The 15910-nt window shown below is 39.2% G+C and overlaps 1 protein-coding gene across 1 annotated transcript in view; it reads left to right on the top strand.

Annotated features, from left to right (window-relative positions):
• Positions 1-254: 254 nt before the first annotated feature.
• The window catches only part of LOC106881716 (SH3 and PX domain-containing protein 2B-like), an 86184-nt gene continuing 70528 nt past the window's right edge, over positions 255-15910 (top strand). Inside the window, exon 1 of the mRNA XM_052973917.2 lies at positions 255-611. Within this exon, the coding sequence (XP_052829877.1) occupies positions 353-611 (259 nt within the window). The 5' untranslated portion in view covers positions 255-352. The remainder of the gene's footprint in view (positions 612-15910) is intronic.

Here is a 15910-nt window from a genome sequence, read left to right as displayed (position 1 = left end):
GTAATCCATGAGATTAATGTAAAATTATTTTTATCATAAACGAACATAAAAACAAATATTAACACACACACACACACTGTAACAGTGTGTGTGTGTGTGTTTGTATCGCCCTTCCATCCACAGCTGAACTGACACTTGCAGGGGAAAACAAAGCAGCAGCAGGCAAATAGCGAAAGGAAAAGAACACACACATAAATACATATAATACGTACACACACACACACTTACGAACATACCACTGAGAAAATAAACCAATTCCAAGTGTGTATGAGCGAGAGTGAGAGTGAGAGTGAGAGTGAGTGCGGCGTGAGAGTCTCCCTCACACCTCCACTCAATATTGTAGATCTACAAGATGGCGTCAAGTGTTTGGAACTCACTAACTTGCAATAACTTGTTTGTTGCTTTCGCTGCCGTTACTGGGTTTGTGGAGAAGAAAGAAGGCCAGAATGTGGATTATGTGTTCGTTGTGGAGGTGTTGTGGTCTGATGGACGGACCACTTATGTAAAACGGACTTATAATGACTTCGAAGCCTTACAAAGAGACTTGGAAACCTTCGTTAAAACTGAGAAACATACATTTGAAGGTTCCAACCCATTTCCCCGTTTAGAAGGTAAAATGTCATATTTACTTGCAGTTTATCTTATTTCTTTATCCCGTCTCTCTTATTATAAACTATAGATCTCTTTCTTATACCATAAATATTTATTTTAATTATATATTAACATTTTCTTTCACTTTTTTTCCCTCTGTCAGAAATAAGAAAAGAAAAACTTATTTTTTCTTTCATTAAAAGTTTTCACTTTAAATTGGATTTAATTTAGATGTTAGACTTCATGTTAAATTAATGTGTGGGTTTTTCCTGCTTGATAGTGTTTGTTAGTCCTTTTTTCCCTCTTGTTCGACACACGCATACACATACATATATCTATCTTTCTATCTATCATCTCTAGCTATAAGTGTTGGTTCCTACTTGTTGCTTGTATTGAGTTCATGTGAAGCACACACGCACACATATATATATATATATATACACACACACATACCTTTTTATTCATGTTTGGTTTAGATTTTAATATAAAAGTATAATTTAGTTTTATCTCAAATTCTGTTTTATGTATGTAACACACACACACACATATATATGGAAATGTGGAACCAGTTCTGTAGTGGTTCATAAAACGGTATTTCTTGTGGCTGTTAATATTAAATACTGTTATCAGAACAATGGTAATGCCATAATGTTGGTGAAGAATTGATGAAATGGCGCGTTATTGGAACGGTATTTTGTTTGTTTATATCACTAGCTTTTACTAATGGATAGTTTACAAATAAATATAGTTATACACTCACTCACATATCTATATGTGCACTCTCATATCTATCTATCTATATATATATATGATTGAATTTTGACAGTTCTGAGGGGTACACCGAAAGAATGCCTGTATACACACACACACACACACACACACACACATAGATAGATATACTGGTATACACGCTCTCATACACACACACAAACCTGTAATTAAGCTATTGGAAGGTTCAAATATTTAATAGACAGTTGTTTGTTGAGAAGAAATGGATTTTTCATTCCACTACCCCAACATAAATGGTACCTCTCTCTCTTAGGAAATATATTTCCTTTGGAGCTAGCACGTTTTTGAAGGAGATGAATATTTTTCATGGTAAATAGTCTAAGAAGAGTTACATCTTCACCACTTCCCAAATACTTCTTCCTCTATCTGTCCTAATTCTTCGTGGCAGAAAAGTAATTCTTTGAACCATTTTCAAAAACAATTTCTTTGGCATGTCTCTCATATTGTCATGGTATTTTTTCTCTTAGGAATTTTCAACAAGAATATATAAATCTCCGACAGTCTCTTCATATTCTGTTTCTTATTAGATTAATTTCTTACCAATCCAAACATCGCAGACTTTCTAAAATGTCAACTTCCTAATGTGCTCGTTATTTTCAAGTATATTCTTTCAAGTCATTCCTCTAAAAATATAAGAGCCTATATATTATCGAACTATTTTGAGATCGTCTGTTAGTACAGTCTGTAAATTAACAGCATTCAAATAATATTCTTTAATTCAAAGCTTCGGAGAATTGCAGCTATTTTAGATTCCCTTTATATAGTAACCCAACATATACACCAATCCTCGGGTATATATATATATATATATATATATATATATATGTGTGTGTGTGTGTGTGTGTGTGTGAGAGTGTGTGTGAGTGAGAGTGTGTGTGAGTGAGAGTGAGAGAGAGAGAGAGAGAGAGATAGGGAGAGAATGTTATCAACCTCGCGTATTCCAAATACCAATTACTGCTCCATTTATTCCCTGTAAACTGATTCCTTTAATCATCGTTTAAAAACCAAATATAATTTTGGGATCAATATTCTATAGATGATGCCAAAAGGAATCTGCAGACCATTTTTATTGTAATAATTTTAAAAAGATAACAAAATTAATTGGTAGATCCATTAGAAGAACCAGTTCCGCAGATTTCTCCGATGGTTCCTGTCACAGAGCCACCAACGAGAGACGTGGTGGTGGTGGCGGTGTGTCTTGTTGAAGAGAGAATGTTACTGCTATAAACACATCTACACAAACCTCTATACACATCATATACATACAAATGTATAACGTCTTCTGTTGCTGTGTAGCCCCTGGTTAATGATGAGTGAGCACACCTATCATTAAAGATACCCCAGCCGTGACTCTCGCGTCTTTTTTTATGTGTAGGGAACCCAGTATCATTCATACAATGTGTTCTTTTTTCCCTTAAGACGGCGGGGATGTAATTTGAAGGAGATTTGGCTGCTATTTTCAGCCTGTGGAGCAACCACGTAGTGGTTCCATCGTTGTGTCATTGAAACAATAGTGATGGTGGTAATGGTGGTGGTGGTGCGGTGGTTACCACATGAAAGCTTCTTGTACTTCCTCAAACTTCCACTCTGCTACCAGCTGATCATGCCTCGCTCCCCTTCTGCCATTATCACAAACTGTTTATTTGAGCTTTATTTTCCTGCCAGCCACTTACATTCCAATCTTCCCTGCGTGATTCCTGCTGCTGGATTCCTCCATTCCATAGGAAAACCTACATAGCAGTCTGAATGGTGATTGAACCCGAGTGGAGAAAACATCAGCCGTCACAACCATTCGCATTGTCTTCTCACCAGAATGCCTTTTGTCCTACGCACTCCTTAGTTTCTCTCACCAACTAAAAATACCATCTTACTAAGCATCTCTGCCATTCCTTCAGCTATTTACAGTCAAGTGTTGCTGTACCACTCTTGGTGGTGGGGGTGGGGGGAACAGGAGCAGAACCATCTTTGCTTTCTGTTAATAAACGCATTTCTTCTCACTACTCTGTGTGTGTGTGTTCACCCGCAGTTCTACAGTATCTACCTACGGAGATTTTATACATAATCGTGTTTCATTCATTAAACTGTGGCCATGCTGGGGCACCGCCTCGAAGAAATTTTAGCTTAATGAACGAACCCCATTGGTACTTATTCTATCGGACTCTTCTGCCGAACTACTAAGTTACAGGGACATAAACACGCCAACACTGGTTGTCAAGCGATACTGGACACACACACACACACACACACACACACGCATATATACACGTGTGTATATGGCTGTGTGGTAAGAAGTTTGCTTCCCAACTACATGTTTCCAAGTTCAGTCTCACTGCATGGCATCTTGGGCAAGTGTCTTCTTCTCTAGCCTCAGGCCAACCAAAGCGTTGGAAACTGAAAGAAGCCCATCATATATATATATATATATATATATATATAGATATATGGTGTGTGTGTGTTTATTTGTCCCCACCACTGCTTGACAACCGGTGTTGGCGTGTTTATATCCTTGTAACGTAGCAGTTCAGCAAAAGGGGCCAATAGAATAGGTACCAAGCTTTAAAATATAAGCACTGGGGTCAATTCAAGCAATTAAAACTTCTTCAAGGCAGTGCCCCAGCTTGGCCACAGTCTAAGGACTGAAACAGATAAAAGATAAAGATATATTTGCATCATCATCATCATTATTTCACATCCGCTTTCCACACTGGCATGGGTTGGACGGTTTAACTGAAAAGTGGTAAGCTGGTGGGTGGGTGGGGAGAACAGTACCAGATTCCAATCTGATTTGGCAAGGTTTTTACAGCCAGATTCCTTTCCTAACACCAACCAATCCAAGAGTGTAATGGATGGTTTTTATGTGCCACCAGCATTAATGTGACACTAGCACTGGCCACGACTACAGTCTCACTTGGCTTATACACACACACACACATACAGACATGCAGCAAGCTTCTTTCAGTTTCCGTCTACCAAATTCACTCACAAGGCTTTGGTCAACCCAAAGCTATAGTAGAAGGCACTTGCCCAAGGTGCCACATAGTGGGATTGAACCTGGAATCATATAGTTGAGAAGCAAACTTCTTACTATGTGTGTGTGTGTGTGTGTGTGTGTGTTGTGGTTGGTGCCAGCCCCCTCTGGCCCCTGTGCTAGTGGCACATAAAAAAGCACCCACTACCCTCTCTGAGTGGATGGCATTAGGAAGGGCATCCAGCTGTACAAACTCTGCCAAATCAGATTGGAGCCTGGTGCCGCCTCCTGGCTTCCTAGACCTCAGTCGAACTGTCCAACCCATGCCAGCATGGAAAACAGACGTTAAACAATGATGATATATATACATATATATATAATCATCAAGGATGGTGGCTGTAGTTAACAGCGTGTATACTTGTTTGTTTTATTTGATGTTGTCAAGAAACAGAGGCTGTTTGATTCTCTTTGTAAATCTTGTCAATACAAACTTTATTGACAACAATATGGATCTCTCGTTGATTATATGTTAATGACAAATTCTTGTTAACGTTTAATGATGGATTAAAATCCTAAATTTGGATTGACCCAGAGACAGAATCAGAATTAGTGATCCTGGGAAAGATCTGTCACGATTTCTGATGAAACCATTTGTGGTGTGCAGCAGCAGCTCTTGTCTGTCTCTCACCACTTCGTTACTCTGCTATGCATTCCCACATTCCATTATAGAGTTTAGACACTTTGACAGCACTGCTCATATCAATACACTTACACACACACACACACACACACACACACACATGCATATATGATAAGGAGAGAGAGAGATTTTCAGTGGGCAAAAATTACAAAGTGAGTCAAGATTTGAGAGATTCGTGCATAGCATTTATCAAAGTTTGGTAAGTACCATGCACAAAGCTCTTGGTCAATTCTTAAATCACTTTGTAACTTCTGCTGATTAATGAATATCTATCACTATTCGCTTGTCTGTCTGTCTGTTTGTCTAGTTACTGCACCCCTCCCTCCAGTACCACCTTAAACACCCGTCAGTATAAATTCATTTGTGTGTGGGGCTATTACAATGTTCTAACAGCTACCATTCACTAAACTTGGTATTTGTCTGTTACCATCTCGTATAACTTTGGCAGATGTTCAAAAGTAAATTAACTGAACATCTTTGCATGAATTCTTGTTGTCTGAAAAGAAAGAAAAAAAAAATCTGATACAAAAACATGATGGAGTTCTGGGCATGGGTTTTTTTTTTTTTTTTCATATTTATGAGTGCAAGTTGTCACATAAATAAGATTAAAAGATATAGTTTAATCACCTCTGTCCTCTCAGTAAACTAACAAAATATTATTAAATATCAGCCTTTCTTTGTGTTTCATAAACTACATTGATTTGGAGATACCAAAAAATATCACAAACTGGTCCTCGGTTAATTTAAGAGAAACTTAGGCGTCAAGCTGTTGTTGTTTGTCTGTGATGGTGGGGTGTTTAGATCCTTTCACACTGGAAGAAAAACACTGATATTAATTGATGATGATGAAGATAAAAATGCAGGGGCTCTCATGGCTTCTCATCTTGACTGATTGGAAGTGTTATCGTGTTCAGGTTTTGTCTTGGTGTAAAAGATGGCTTATAGCAAACATTCTGCTCTATTCCACAGTTTTGCTTGTCCCTAACGAGATGTGTGTCTCTGATCATAAGCAGGAGCAGTTGAGGAGCATCATGGCCATGTGTTGAGAGGGATTCTTTGGGGTTTAACAATTTGAGGACTTTTTGAGTGGGATGGGCTAGTCGACCCAAAGAAAATTTTGAACCCCCCTTGCAAGGTCAGGTGCTGTTTATCTTAACATGAGATCATCCTGTTGCACACATATGGTTGTGATGTATTTTTCCTGGCTTACCCCTTTTCAGACGGGTAATCAGAATGAGTATATTGGGTTTCATATATTTCTACGCTAGCGTCACTTTGATGGCATGTGCTGTTCTCTCACTCAATAATGATAATTATTCTTTCTACTTTAGGCACAGGGCCTGAAATTTGGGGGAGGGGGATAGTTGATTACATTGATCCCCAGTGTGTAACTGGTACTTGGTTTATCGACCCTGAAAGGAGGAAAGGCAAAGTCAACCTCCATGGAATTTGAACTCAGAACGTAGCGGCAGACAAAATACTGCTAAGCATTTCGCCCAGCATGCCAACGATTCTGCCAGCTCGCCGGCTTAATAAAAATAATTGTAATGGTTTCAAATTTTGGCACTAGATCAGCAGTTTTATGGAAAAGTTAAGTAAATTACACTCCACCCTGTTTAACTGGTAATTATTTTATCAACTCAAAAAGGATGAAAGCAAAGTCAACATTAATGGCATTTGAACTCGTAATGTAAAATTACAAGAAATACATCTAGGCATTTTATCCAGCTCACAGTTTTGCCAGGGTACCACTTTAGTGGCTATTCTTGTTGTAGTTCGTAATGATAATAATAATAATAATACTGATAGTTTTGTTGTTGTTTTTCTTCTTCAACTTGGTTGTTATTTAGGTTCCTTTGAACAATGTACTTTTAAGAAACTGGGATATGATATCAGGCTTTTGAAACTTTGGAAGATTACAGCTAAGAGCAAGAATATGGAATTTGTTTTCTTACAGTATTGGATGTTGGCAATTTTTATATATAAATACGTATTATTTTTTGTTTGTTCGAAGCCTTGCAAAACTAAACCTAACTTGTCTTTAAATTTTCTTCTTTAGCAACTTGATACTAAACCAATTCTGTTTGATATATATGATTAGTTCTAGGGAAAGGAAGCTATGTTGTTGTAAAAATACCTGTTCTATGTGTAACTTTACCAATTCCAATATTTCATGATGCCAGCCAGAGCCAAGAATACTTAAAATGGAGAAAGATTTTGTGTTTTGTTTGGCATCTGACTTCAATCTGTTTGTTACCCATCTAGTTTACTTCTGCCTTACCATAGTTCTTGTTTGGCCAAACTGGAGCTTTACTTTTCCACTTTCTATGGAAGGGATGCATTCCACTGGTCAAGCAGTTCATCTATTGCCAGCACTCTCTGCAGATTTTCCTGGACAGTGAACTGGTATGATCTCTGCAATTCATCTCTTTGACGGAACTGCAACCCTTTGTCAAGAAAAGGACAAGATTGGGTGCTTAGCACCTGGAATGTTGTCCAGTGTTCACTGCTCTCCTTCGGTCAGGAAATATGGTCAGTGGTAGTTGTATGTTAGCAATACATGCGGATCTGGTGGGTGAGTCCAGTGACGTTCTTAAGCAAAACTCTGGGTGTTGATAAGGACGAACTAGCTGGTCTGTTTCGAGGGACTTTCAGGAGAGGAACTACAATGGATAACTTCCAGAAATCTTTGGTCTGGCAGTGCTACCAAGGAGTATAACCAGTTCTAGATAAACACTCCAGGTGGGTCTGCCCAAGATGAAACCATACTGCACGCACTCATACAGTGTCCAAACATTGCTGACTTGTGCAGTTATATTGAGTAGCTGTTGTGATGTGTTGGACAAATCTATTGGCTGAGACCATTGTGAGGTTTGTCCCCGCTGCCCAGGCAGTGTTTCTCTGTCTTGTGGCTATAGTGGCTGAGGCTGAAAGGGTTAAGCATAGACCCCTTTCTCTTCAGTCGAGTCCTCATTGACTTTTTAAAGTTGTATTTCCAAAAGAAAGTGAGGGTAAAGAGGAAAATGCTCCCACTCGGTGAATTTCTTAAGAATGGTTGGAGTGAATGGCCGTTTCTCTATGCTGTGCCTATAGATTGGAAAATAGTAGTTGGTTGAGGGTTTGATCCCTTTGTGTTCAGGGTGACCCTGGATTATGGGGTTTCTTGATTGACCTTAGAGGACAGCATCATTCATGTATTCACATATTTTGTACACCATACATTTTATCTCATTTGCCCCTACTCTCCCTTTCTTTCCCTCATCTTTTGTGTAAACCCCCACATAAATTGTAAACTGTACTTATGTCCTCCTCAGCTGATGTTTCTGTGGCAAATAAAATAAATCATTATTATTATTATTATTATTATTATCATTATATGAAAACTCACAGCTTATTTTGCTGGGTATGGATGGAAAGTGTCATCTGTCCACAGTCAGCAGACTAAGGGGACACTTGTTTATTGGTCATGCTTCAAGAACTCTGCCAAGAATTCTTGCAGTCCCAAGCAATTCTGATTTTCTGTAGGTGTTCTACCTTCGCACTTGCACCATATTATTATTGTTGTTGTTGTTATTATTGTGGTAGCAAGCTAGCAGAACTATTAGTGTATTGTACAAAATGTTTGGCAGCAGTTCTTCCAGCAATCTGCATTTTGAGTTCCAATCCTGCCAAGGTCAACCTTGTCTTTCGTCCTTTAGGAGGCTGATAAACTAAATACCAGTCAAAAGCTGGGGTTGGTGTAATCAACTCCTCACCCTCAACATTGCTGGCCTTGTGCCAAAATTAGAACTATAATTACTTTTGTTGTTACTAAACAAAAAACTCACCCTGAAGAGTCATTATTTGTGGAATAATAAGACTTGTCTGAACTCACTCTGTTCCGGCTGAATGACTCTGCAAGTTATTGCCAACTTGTAAACATTGACTGCATCACTGGCTGACCATTAATTATAAATACACACTGTATTTATAGACACAGCGCCACTAAATAAGGGTCAATGTATTTGAAGTAGAATATCATTGTTTTCTATTCCTCTCTCTCTCTCTCTCTCATTTAATTTTCTCTTGGCCAGCATCATCATCATCATCATCCTTTTTTTCTTGCAATTAATATAAATACATAATAGAAATATATATTAAAGCTAATTTACTTTCAGTTTTGTTTATTGGTATATTTCAAGCCATTTATTGCAGTTTTCTCTCTCTCACTCTCACACACATTATACACATATATATATGTGTGTGCCCCAACAGAGCTAACAGCTGACTGGCTGAAACTAATGAAAGCAAAAGTGTTTGTGTGTGTATGCTAAGTTACAGGGTCATAAACACACCAACAGCAGTTGTGAAGCAGTGGCGGTGGTGGGGTGCAAACACAGACCAACATGTTATGGAAATCCACTTGCAAGGCTTTGGACAGCCTGAGGCTATGGTAGAAGATACCTGCTCAAGGTGCCTTGCAGTGGGGCTGAACTCGGGGACTGTGTGGTTGAGAAACAAACTTAGAAATATAATCTCCAGATGTTACAGGTTTTAAAAGCAACAAAATGATAGAACTAAAGCAATGATGTAGAGCAGTGATTCCCAGCCTGGGGTCCGTGAATTAAATTCAAAATTTAATATATATATATATATATATATATATATATATACACACATACATATATCTCATCATCAATTAATGTCTGTTCTCCATGTTGGCATGGGTTGGACAGTTTGACCGGGTTGGCATGTTGGGAGGCTGCGACTGGATCCAGTCTGATTTGGCATGGGTTTTTATGGCTGGATGCCCTTCCTGACGCCAACCACTCTAAGAGTGTAATGGGTGCTTTTACGTGCCACCAGTATCTGCCACAACTGCATTTTCATTTGGCTTCATGGGTCTTCTTCTCAAGCATGGCATAATGCCAAGGGTCTCGGTCATTGCCTCTGAGAGGCCCAACACTCGAAAGGAACTCAGTCACTTTGCCTCCATGAGGCCTACCAACCACATGGTCCTGGGTTCAGTCCTACTGCATGGCACCTTGGGCAAGTGTCTTCTGCTATTGCTTCGGGCCGACCAAAGCCTTGTGAGTGGATTTGGTAGACGGAAACTGGAAGAAGCCCATCGTATATATGTATATATTTATATGTATGTGTGTGTATATGTTTGTGTGTCTGTGTTTGGCCCCCGACATCGCTTGACAACCGATGCTGGTATGTTTAAAAGAGACCGATAGAATAAGTACTAGGCTTCCAAAGAATAAGTCCTGGGGTCGATTTGCTCGACTAAAGGCGGTGCTCCAGCATGGCCACAGTCAAATGACTGAAACAAGTAAAAGAGTAAAAGAGTATATGCACACACACACACACACACACACACACACACACATACATAAGGACAAGCGTATTAAAAGGGGTCCATGAGAAAACTCATTTAAATAAAAGGGATCCTTGGTAGTGAAAAGGTTGGCAATCACTTTATTTATCAGTTTATTTATAGAGTAAACTGAAGACTTGGTCACTGCTTGATTCGTGGCTGAATCCTCAGTTTAAAGTGTGTGTGTGTGTGTGTGTGTGTGTGTGTGTGTGTGTGTGTGTGTGTGTGTGTATCATCATCCTCATCATTTAGTGTCTCCTTTCCATGCTGGCATGGGTTAGACAGTTTGACTGAAGCTGGAGGGTTGCACCAGGTTTCAATCTCATTTTGGTTTGGTTTCTATAGCTGGATGCCCTTCCTAATGCCAACCACTCCAAGAGTGTAATGGGTGCTTTTTACATACCAGTTATGTGACACCGGTTTCAGCCACAACTACAGTTTCACTTGGCTTGATAAGTTTTCTCAAGCATAGCATATTGCCAAAGGTGTTGGTCTCTTGTCACTGCCTCCATGAGGCCCAGTGTTGGGCCGCTTTAGTGAATCAAAAAGGAGTGATGTTTCATCAGGACAATGCGCAGCCCCACACTGCAAAGATCACATCTCAGAAGATCGAAGAGCTTGGTTGGGAAAAAATTCCTCATCCACCTTATTCTGCCGACCTTGCTTCTTCAGACTACCATTTGTTTCGTAGTTTATAGAATCATTTGGGGGACATAACTTTCGCAAGTCAGGAGGAGGTCGAAACCGACATTTCAGAGTTCTTTGCTTTGAAACCAAAAGAGTTTTACATTGATGGGATTAAAAAGCTTGTAAATAGATGGAAGGAAGTCATAGATAATCAGGGAAAGTACATTGATGATTAAATGTCAATTAAATATAACTTGATCACTTGTTTTCTTAATTCAAAATTCAGACAGAACTTAAGGGATGACCTGATACACACACACACACACACACACACACACACACACACACACACACACACACACACACACACACACACACACACACACTGTATTTGATACTGTAAAAGACACATGGGCAGATTAGATGTACCACGGTTCTGGTCGTGCATATTCCTGAAAACGAGTTTCTAATACATTGAAGTTTATGGGAGAACCATCTTTGCACAAAGTGTAACATTTTGAGACATTTTGGGGGAAAATGATGTGAGTTTTGTATACCATAAAATCTGGTATATTCTTTTAGTAGAGTGTATAATGGCAATGTTTGCCAAAGTTTGGTAAGTTGTATATCACGCGTACATTGCCTTGTGTTCTTTGAGTCAGCTTGTTCATTTTATTTACTCCAAACCATTTGCAAGGTAAATATTTAGAACAATAACAATGAACTTATTGTATTCAGAGTTCAGGTATACTGCAATTTGTCAGAAAAGGTTAAAGGAGGGGTCAGAAAACAGCCCTAATAAGTCAAAGAAAGACAGCAATGAAAGGTAGGAAACACAGAACAAAGTACAAAAAGAATAAGTGAATAAGAGCCATAAAGGGAAAAGGGTGGATGGGCATGTCAGGAGTATTTTGGGGGAATTTTGGGAATCGTGGGATTTTTGAAGGATGCAGTATCCTGACAGATAACAACTGATGTGAATAGTTTATTCCAGGCTTTGATCATTTTGAGTGTGAAAATCTGTTTTGGAAGTCCTAGGTGCTGTGCTGGGTTTTTTTCCCCTTGTTTAATTTTATTTTATGAAGTGTGTCCCGGAATGGGAGATGTATCAAACTCCATTTGTAAAACTACTGTTCTTTCATCCACTCCTCTGTACTTTCTCTCTCTCTCGCTCTCTCTCTCTCTCTCTCTCTCTCTCTCTCTCTCTCTCTCTCTCTCTCTCTCTCTCTCTCTCTCTTCTCTCTCTCTCTCTCTCTCTCTCACACATCCTCCTTAAATCCCCAAAGCCAACATCATGAATGTGGAAAAACTTGCTACCATGCTGAATATATTTCCTGGCAAATTTGTAAGACCAAGGAATTGGTAAACTATGGATGGGTTTTGATTTCAATCTATATTCCTCACAACATAAGTTGATTTAGTTCCAAAAATTAAATTTGAAGAATTTAAATTGGATTTGACCAACTTCAGAACTCTTGCTTTTGGAGTTATTATTGTCTATTAATTAGGAGCGGGTGTGGCTGTGTAGTAAGAATCTTGCTTCCCGACCACATGGTTGTTGGTTCAATCCCACTGCATGGCACCTTGGGTAAATATCTTCTACAGTAGCCTCAGGCCAACCAAAGCCTTGTGAGTGGATTTGACAGATGGAAACTGAAAAAAGCCCCCCACCTCTCTCTGTTTGTCCCCTACCACTGCTTGACAACCATTGTTGGTGTATTTATGTCCCCCATAATCTAGCAGTTTGGCAAAAGAGACTGATAGAATAATAGGCTCAAAACAACAACAGAAAAAAAGTCCTGAGGTCAATTTATTTGACTAAAAGTTGAAGGTAGTGCCCCAGCATGGCCACAATCTAATGACTGAAACAAGTAGGAGATAAATGAATTAAATTAACACATTAGAGCTTTTTTCTATAATCATCAAAGCCCCATGACTTTTCTGTAATAGTTTACTTGTGTGTGATTTGAACTCCTAACTCTTAATATACTGTATCCCTTGTTCCATGATCTCTAATGTAGTATTTGATAAACTGTGGTAGGTTTTACTGTTCACCAAAGACGTTTCCCAAGTATAGCTGTACAAGACCAATCTCGGTGCCCATCTCTTCAACTGTCCTAGCTGCACGGTTATATGTGAGGAAGATGTGGATTAGCATGAAAAATGCTTTGAATATCACTGTAGAAGTGTTGGGTCTCACGGAGGCAATGAGGGAGACCTTTGCTATTATTTCATGCTTGAGAAGAAGACCCATCAAGCCAAGCAAAATTGCAGTCATGGCAGATACCAGTGTCATACAAATGGCACCCATGCCAGTGGCACGTAGAAGCACCCATTATACTTTCAGAGTGGTTGGCATGAGGAAGGGCATCCAGTTGTAGAAACCGCACCAAATCAGACTGGAGCCTGGTGCAGCCTTCCAGCTTACCAGCCCTGGTCAAACCATCCCATCAATGCTAGCATGGACAATGGACATTAAATGATAATGAAACATATCAAAAGCAGAGTGACATGAACAATGCGATCATGGAATATTGAAGGCACAAATTCACCATGGGCCAGGCATGTTGCAATGTTCACAGACAACAGGTAGGCTCGTGCAGTTGTTGGGTGGTATCAAAGTGATCGAAAGAGAGCCCTTGGAAGACCAGTCCAATAATTTGGGTTCGAATGGAAGAAAAAAAAGGTGCAAAGGAAGGATAGAAGTAGAGACATCTGATGGTTTGGTTGATGAAGAATTATTACAATCAGCTTCAGTTGTAGTCTATTGGTGACTTGCATCTTTAAAGATACCATTTGCAATGTAATCATTTCTCACAGCTGTTAAGGTTTGTGGTTTGAGAAGGAATGCTTTCACATCATAAGTTTGATAACATTAACATAAGAAAAGAACATGGCTTTTAATTCTGTTATGTTTCAATGTCATTTGAAAGAGAAGAATAAAGTGGAACAAGTTCATTCTCACATAAATATGATTTCAGCTGATCAGGGTGAGTGTGAGGGTGTTTGTGGGTGTGTTCATACCTTTGAATTCTTCCTGTTCAGTGCAACCTTGAAACTATAACAATAAACCTGTTTTTCTCTTCTTTACTCAGTAGCAGTGTGGTGTAGACTTGATACTGTACGAGTCGTGACTAGTCTTACAGCTCTCTTTCTTTCTCTCTCTCTCTCTCTCTCTCTCTCTCTTCAAGCTTACATCATACTTTGAAAGAAAAGTGTTGATTGCAGCCAGGTTTATTGACCACAAATATTGATGACTATCCTCTTAGCGTCACCAAACTGGATAGCAATAAAGGTAACAAGAGTTCAATACCAAACCAGTCATTCATACAAATTTACCACACCTTCACTCTCTCACCTTTTGCTAATCAGTTATTAAGGGTTGTTTTTTTTTCTACTGAGTTTTAAGTAAAGATAATTTGGTACTTATAATGCTGAGACTTTCCTTAACTCCTTATCATTTAAAGCAGCCATTGTCAGGGCCAAATATTTTAATTGTTTTATATTCAAACTGGTGTGATACAGCCTCTCACACTTGCTCTACAATGTCATTCTAAACATAAATAATTGATCCATTGAAATCTCAAAGCTACAAGATAATGTTCAGTTAAGACACTTGCCCAAGGTGCTACACAGTGAGATTGAACCTAAAACCATGTGGGTGGGAAGTGATCTTCTTCACCATATGGCCATGCATGTGAGATTTTTAACCCAAACTATTCAATATCATCTACTCCAAGAATTTTCTAATTTGATATCTTTTTGAGCATTTCTTTCACTTTCTCACCTGTAATATTGATATTCTCTAAGGTGAGAAAATCATACAGGCAGTGTCATTTATCTCCTGTCTTTCATGAACACAGGCCTCACGGAGGCAAGGTGGATGAGTTGCTTTCAAGCGTTGGGTCTCACAGAGGCTATGATCAAGACCTTTGGCATTATGTCGTGCTTGAGAAGAAGACCCATCAAGCTAAGCAAAATCAGTTGTGGCAGATACTGGTGTCACACAAATGGCACCTATGCTGGTGGCACATAAAAGCACCCATTACACTCTGAGTGGTTGGCATTAGGAAGGGCTTCCAGCCATAGAAGACCATACCAAATCAGACTGGAGTCTGGTGCAGCCTTCCAGCATGCCAGCCCTGGTCAAACTGTCTGACCCATGACAGCATGGACAATGGACATTAGATGATGATGATGATGATGATGTCCAGCCATGGGGAAAATATTACCTTATTTGAAAAGAAGGAAGAGTTAACAATAAAAAGAGCATCCAGCTAGAGAAAATCTGCCTCAGCTAATTCTGTCCTACCCATACTAGCATGGGGAAAGCGGATGTTAAAACAATGGTGTTGATGATGATGGTGATGGAGACAAAACTATTTCCCGATGACAAGTCTTTGAGATAAGATATTTTACCCTTGGTCAGTTAGCTGGCCATTCTCTCACCATCATCATTTAACATTTTTTTTTTCTGCTGGCATGGGTTGGGATGGTTTGACAGGAATTGACAAGGCTCAGAGCTGCACCTGGTTCCTTTGTCTGTCTTGCATAGTTTCTGCCACTGGATGCCCTTCCTAATGCCAACCACTCGACAGAGTGGACTGGGTGCTTCTTACATGGCGCCGGTGCTTTCTTATTTCATCCTGTTATGTATTCATATTATTTCCTATAAATTCATATATTCTATACTATGCATTCTGCTCAGTCATTCCTTGCTAAAAATGCCAGTGTAAATGGTTCTCTAAAAGACATAGTAACTCTCAAAGACTACACAGCACTGTCAAAGTCTATCTAAGAATAAAGTTCAATGCTGTAATGGAATTGCATAGGTTTAGTTGCCTCTATGGATCTCGTGCGTCTCCTCTTCAAAGTC

Source organism: Octopus bimaculoides, chromosome 1 (genome assembly GCF_046866305.1).
Source record: "Octopus bimaculoides isolate indiv1 chromosome 1, ASM4686630v1, whole genome shotgun sequence".
Classification (NCBI taxonomy): Eukaryota; Metazoa; Mollusca; class Cephalopoda; order Octopoda; family Octopodidae; genus Octopus; species Octopus bimaculoides.
Note: the sequence above shows the minus strand (reverse complement) of the source record. Positions and strands in the feature narration are given on the sequence as shown.